We start from the raw sequence: 6,000 nt of genomic DNA, 5'->3' as shown, positions 1-6,000 counted from the left end.
CATTATCGTCGCTTAATATAATACAAGCTCTACGAGAATTATACGCTTCTTACATTTATGTGTGCATGTGTGTGTGTGTATGTGTGTGTGTGTGTATATACACCATATATTATCTCGTTGTATATTTATACTACAAAAACATAAAAAATTTTCTTTATACAGTAAATTCTAACAGCTTTGGGATGACGATTCTAACTATCTCTTTTTGAAGAAAAGTTAGTTTCAATAACTACAAATATAATATGATGATCATCATTTTGTTTTTTAAACTGTTTGTTCTTTTTTTGCATATATACGCGACGCATATATACGTTAGATATACAGAATGCCTCAGAACTGCAATGAAATATTTTAATTAGGGCATTCTTTAGAAGTTATATCAATCAGAATAAAACGCGTTTAATTAAAATGAAAATTTTTGTTGCCGAAATGTCGTGATAACATTAATTTCCAAGACACGAATCGAACAATCATTCTTATTGCACAGTGACATCCAAATAATTACTGTATTGCACACAATTTGAATGTTCAGACTTATACAAGAAAGAAAGAAGACACGAGTTAAACCGATGAAAATAACAGAAGCGAGGAGATTCGTATACGCGTTTTATGCACACAATTGTCAACTTCAATTTTTATAGTCATTGTAAGGTATTGAGTTTTCTGATCAATCTTCCGAATATACTAAAACGGCAAAATATTTCATGATTATAATGACACATCCTGCATATGATCTGTACATGTATTCATTGAAAATGTTTCTTTCATAATAATAATAGTCCCTCATCTTGAGCGTTTTACGCCGATCACTAACACACGTATATATCAACATTTATANGTGTGTGTGTGTGTGTGTGTGTGTGTGTGTGTGTGTGTGTGTGTACACATATATATATATATTATATTTAATTACAAAAATCGTATTTCGTAAAACTGATCAGACTTTCGTGGAGTGTGTGTATGAAATTCGTCACGAGTTTAAGCGCTTATGACTCTACAGACCGTCTAATATCTCTAGAATTTCGTATATCACGTATTCCGTAAAGTGCGAAGTAAAGGAAAGCCTTAACGACTTTTATGATAAGAGGTCCCAGACAGGATTAAATGACATTTGGCTGGTCCGGAATAAGAGAGGCGAAGAACGAACTGAAGAAGGTCCAGGTGAAGGCGAGAGCGCCTGGTCGCTGCTCCTCGTTCTCGTTGGCGTTCGTCCGTGGTTCCGGTTGCACAGTTGGCACTTGAGCGTTTTGTTGCTGCGGCACGGCCTGCGGTCCCATCACTTCATTTTGCAGCACCTGATTGTTGTTGTCCGCGCGACCACCATTGTTGTTCTCCGCCAGTAACATCGCCCGCTCCCTAAAGAAACCGCCCTGATACCTATGGAACGGATATTGCGCGTCATATTTTGTTGAAAAAGAAGCGAAAAAAATTCACGGGGAAAATATCGGATCGAGCCTTTAAATTAGACATTTTGCGATCTAAGTACTGATATGTAGGTTTCAGAGAATCAAGGATCAAGAAGCGAGTGTACTCACAAGTATATCACAAATCCTAGAAATGTGACGATAAGAAACCTGAGAGGGGACGAGTAGAAATACACTATGCCGAACAGAACAACAATTCTGGACAACATGTAGAAAAAGTCCAACCAGTCGCGATTAAACGCGGCATCTTCTCCCATATTCCCCGCGTTGATGTCCGCCGCGTCTTGCGCCACCGCCGCTTGGGCCTGTTCGTCGCCGACGTTATTGTTGTTATTACTATTCGCTGTGTATGTGTTTTGAGTCGTATCGTTCGTGTTAATGTTCATCTGTTGCAGATACGGAACACTGGCTTGCAACTGTATGCCTTGTGCAGTCATGCTGTGAAAATATAATAAGAATAACAGAAATTCTGATCACACTTGTTAAAGAAGGAAGAAAAAAAGAGAAAACACTCACAGTTGCATGTACTGTGTGAAATAATGTGTGTACGCCTGCATCCAGGCTAACTGTTGACTATTTTGTGGATCAAAGTATTGCTGAGGTGAGTACATCTGTTGAGGTTGCGCGGTGGCATTAGCGTTCTCGTGACTTGGATTCTGAACGTTAGTTCTCATATGGATGTTTCTTGTCACATCCGTATTCTCGGTGGTTTGATCCGACGTGACTTTGCCGGTCCATGCTTTCTGTGGTGTACAGACTAAATGAACGGTGTATGCTTGATCTTCCGAATCGCTGCACTGCCTCAGGACATCTTTCAACTGTGCTGAATCGTTCAGCAGTTGTCCGGAATATATTAATTTCTGGTGTGAACTTTCCTATAAATGCAAGAACTTATGTTAATTGTTATTTCTGGAATATTTTTGGTAGTATACAGCCCCACAGCAGTAAATAATAACAATAGCAAAAGTAATAATGTAAAAAAATGAAATTGATGGATAAAAAGATGGATAAAATTGAGCGAGAATTTGAAAAGAATTTGAATAAAATTTTGAAAATTTCCAATAGATAATGAGATTCTATTCGAAACAAATTCATGAAAAGCTTCTCATCAAATATATTGATGTATAAAGTATAATAAAAAGAAACCATATTAGATCTGATAAAAATGTCAACACATATCTCCTGATCCAAAAACGCAAACAAACGAATGACATTATGTTCTGTTTCGACACAGTTCCACTCCTCAAGAGATTTTTTTATCATACAATGTGATAATTTAGGATGACATAGTAACATCGTTAAGTGCCTTTACTATTTTTAACTCAATAATAACATCATCATACATGCGCTCTTTACATTATCCCGACGTTATTTAATCCGGAAGTGATTTAACGCTCTGCTCGTCACACCGCGCCAGCACAAAACAATCTCTCCGAGGATCTTCCTTCGCGTTTGGCAAAGCGGGGGTAAAACGAGGAAATAAAAAGAAGATATTCGCAGAAGAGAAACGCGCTTTCACTCGAAACGGGAGAGAGCACTTTCACGCGACTTACTGGTTTGCTGGGATAAACTTCGGACAGGTATTCCTTCAGGCGGCCGATCGTCCAGCCGAGATCGCATTTCACCACTTGGTCTTTGATCTGCTGATTCGGCGCCTTTATGATCAGATTAACGGCGGCGTCCGCCATCCTCGTGATAGGAGGAGGAGGATGTCAACCTTGTTAACCCGCGACGGAGTCAGTTCTGTTGACGAAATGCGCAACAGAGATTAACAATATCCGTCCTCGCTATGTCGTCGCCTCGAGCTTATGAGGCGATGTTGTCGAGGCTTCCTTTCTTCACCTCCGCTTGAATTCGTCGGAAAAAAGCTTTACCGAGACACCCGCAGAGCACTGTTGAACGAAATCGTATATTCCACCGCGATATCGCGCACCACCAACACTGTATTATCGCCACCGCCAAACGTCATATGATACCGATCGTCCAAATAACATCGCGCATTACGTGTACCCGCGTTGGAGCGTCACGGAATCGTGTATCTGGCAATCGCTCATTGGTCCGAGAAATCACGCGTACAAACCTTATGGGAAATTCACATTGCTCGCTCGATACCCGACAGTTGGTCCGTTCTTTTTAGTTGCACTGTTAAACTGTTTGTTAATAAAGCCAGTTTTTATGAGAACTAACAATTTGATTGTCGCGTGCAAAATGTTTCCGCTTTTTGTATACCAAAGTCTTCGGCCAGTATTCATAAGCGGATCTCATATTTAAAGTCTTAAGCCTTAAGTTTATCTAAAGACGCTTCGTAGCCAATGAAATGAGCCGTACAATTTATAGTGGATTATTCCTTTTTATATCTAAAAGAATAATCTAATCTCAGTTCAGAAAACTTCCAACAGTTGTGAAATAAATTGTCCTGCTGAACGCGACCATTTACTAGATGCGGGATCATTAAAAGTTTTCAGGACTGCGTTCCAAAATCCTATTCGAAGGGTAAAGTAGCATTTAATTGACCAATCAGGACAAAAAGAGCAAAAATTTTTTATCACGATTGGTTGATACAAATAACAAATTGTAAAAATGTTACTAGCTAGGAACCTTAGGCTCCTTTTGGATATCGGACTAATAGGTATCGGATGTAATGTGGATCCTGCATAATAACCTTGACATTCATTGGACGCAGAGCCATCTGGAATTTTTGAATACACGTGTCGCGTTTACAGCGTCTGGTTTTGCATCATAACGGCTCGTTATTTAAGAAAATATCAAAGAAAGAAACATCTACAATGTTATTGCTATTCCAGCGCTAAACTTCGGATGAAACGGTATGAAAAATTCTTGGGAACAACTAAATTCCTCCGTATATTTGCAATAATAAGAAAGAAAGGCAAGTTTCTGATTTTCAACTGCAATTTCACATATATTAACGTAAAAAATTCATATTAAAAATAGACACGACAGGAGTGCACACGAATCTTTCCGGATGAAAGAATCATGTTGCTTACGGTGTTACAGTCAGAAATTGAATGGATATGGGAGAATAAAGTATGTGAGTTATAACACCTTGGTGTTACAAAGAGATATAAATAGAGGACATATATAATTTACGATCGAGACACGTCCTCCTCGATGTTTTTCTTCTTCAACGAGTCCTCACGCATCTGGACTCCTGCCATTGGACACGATGTATGTCCTCCGCGACGTTTTGTCGCTTTCGATGCATAATTTCGCGGAGTTTCTTCAACAAAATAAAATTGTCCCGCAAGATTCGAGCCTGTCGTTCGCGCTCCAGTTGCGATTTCTTCGCGTTGAAGAAGACATGAGGTCTGTCCTCCGGTGGATTCACGTCCACTGTCGGTTTGGCTGTCTTTACCTGGAAAATTACGGAGAAACGATGGAATACGGTGAAATCAAGACTATCGTTTAAAATGAAAATTCGAAATGTTTTCAACCTGGAAAATTTACTCTTTTCACGAGTTCGAAGAGAAGATTCATTCTCCAGGAAGTGATGAATTTTCTCTTCGAACTCGTGAAAAGAGTAAGTTTTCTAATTTGGAAATTTGAAAGAAACATTTGGAACTTTCGCTTTTCACGTTTCAGTCTTAGGGAGAAGTTATGTGACCGATGTTCTGGAGTTATTATTATTTTTACCCGGGCATGTCGGGGTATACCTGAATTATTCCACATTTGGGATATCGAGTCTATGATTATTGAAATTACAAGTACTCACTCTGGAACGGTGACGTTCGTACGTTCTGCGACGCCAGGACGGTTCGTCCTCGCGTAATCCTTCCCGTCTCGACATCCTACCTGCTCGACCTTCGCGAGTATTTACACTGTATAGCTCGAGTGCCGAGTTTCTCTGGCAACAGGAGCGTCGCGATATCGATATCGTCGTCGCCCTCGCGAACATACTTCATCCTCATGTCGCTGCTTTAGAGAAAGAGAGAAAGTTAACAGTATTTTCTGTCAGAAAATATTTCCGTGCAGGTTGAAAGAGGAAGACGCGATTTACGTACACCCGGCCGAGAAAAGGGACGGAGAGCTAAATCTCTTCATGCCAGACGGCATAGCGAAGTGAATTCACGTTGCCTCGTGCCATATTTTTCGCCTTTCTCGCATGACAAACGGCATACTCACGCGCATACGAAGTCAACGGCGTGTCACACGCACGCACACGACAATGTGCAAGCGTGTGCGTGCAACACGTGTGCATTTCTCCCTTCGTCCGCGGAGACCCGACGGCGCGATTGGCGAAGTTGCTGGACCAATGACGCACGGCAAGAGGCGGAGATTTGTCTCTCTCGACGAGGCGCGAGCGTGAAATCCCGTTTGCCACGCTTGCTATTCATTCAAGCAAAACTAATGACATACCTAGTTTCTATTTCGCTCTTGAAAAACGGCTGTCAGAGCCTATATAACATTCCCTCGGAGGAAAATACGATTTTTCATGTTTTTATCGATGTACCTGAAAAGATACGTTGAAGAAATGTCGAACGAGAAATTTAATGGTATTTTGTTTTATATAAATAATAGTAAACAATTAAACGATAACAAATAATTTCTGAGCCTAACA

The 6,000-nt window shown here is 40.3% G+C and overlaps 2 protein-coding genes across 2 annotated transcripts; both read right to left on the bottom strand.

The window, feature by feature from the left end:
* Positions 1-844: 844 nt before the first annotated feature.
* LOC106746912 (homocysteine-responsive endoplasmic reticulum-resident ubiquitin-like domain member 2 protein) lies at positions 845-3,454 on the bottom strand. The gene is made up of 4 exons (XM_014624057.1): positions 2,978-3,454; positions 1,941-2,299; positions 1,536-1,862; positions 845-1,377 (listed from the first exon to the last, which is right to left on the bottom strand). Exons 1-4 carry the CDS (start codon positions 3,110-3,112, stop codon positions 1,101-1,103), a joined length of 1,098 nt encoding a protein of 365 aa, XP_014479543.1. The 5' UTR covers positions 3,113-3,454; the 3' UTR covers positions 845-1,100.
* A 1,026-nt stretch (positions 3,455-4,480) lies between these two features.
* LOC106746876 lies at positions 4,481-5,478 on the bottom strand. Its single transcript, XM_014623996.1, has 3 exons — positions 5,444-5,478; positions 5,155-5,357; positions 4,481-4,797 (listed from the first exon to the last, which is right to left on the bottom strand). The coding sequence occupies exons 2-3, from the start codon at positions 5,335-5,337 to the stop codon at positions 4,567-4,569; spliced, it is 414 nt and encodes a 137-aa protein (XP_014479482.1). The 5' UTR covers positions 5,338-5,357; positions 5,444-5,478; the 3' UTR covers positions 4,481-4,566.
* Between the last annotated feature and the right edge of the window lie 522 nt (positions 5,479-6,000).

This window comes from Dinoponera quadriceps, unplaced genomic scaffold (assembly GCF_001313825.1).
Source record: "Dinoponera quadriceps isolate SergipeBrazil2010 unplaced genomic scaffold, ASM131382v1 scaffold1852, whole genome shotgun sequence".
Classification (NCBI taxonomy): Eukaryota; Metazoa; Arthropoda; class Insecta; order Hymenoptera; family Formicidae; genus Dinoponera; species Dinoponera quadriceps.
The sequence above is the reverse complement of the archived record's forward strand: the minus strand, read 5'-3'. Positions and strand labels throughout refer to the sequence as shown.

Excerpts from the sequence above, each read along its gene's own strand:
- LOC106746912 (XM_014624057.1), bottom strand. The coding sequence starts at position 3,112 with ATGGCGGACGCCGCCGTTAATCTGATCATAAAGGCGCCGAATCAGCAG. Across the intron at positions 2,300-2,977 it reads AAGTTTATCCCAGCAAACCA|GAAAGTTCACACCAGAAATT; the intron begins GTAAGTCGCGTG and ends TTGCATTTATAG. Across the intron at positions 1,863-1,940 it reads TTCACACAGTACATGCAACT|CATGACTGCACAAGGCATAC; the intron begins GTGAGTGTTTTC and ends ATATTTTCACAG.
- LOC106746876 (XM_014623996.1), bottom strand. The coding sequence starts at position 5,337 with ATGTTCGCGAGGGCGACGACGATATCGATATCGCGACGCTCCTGTTGC. Across the intron at positions 4,798-5,154 it reads ACGAACGTCACCGTTCCAGA|GTAAAGACAGCCAAACCGAC; the intron begins GTGAGTACTTGT and ends GTAATTTTCCAG.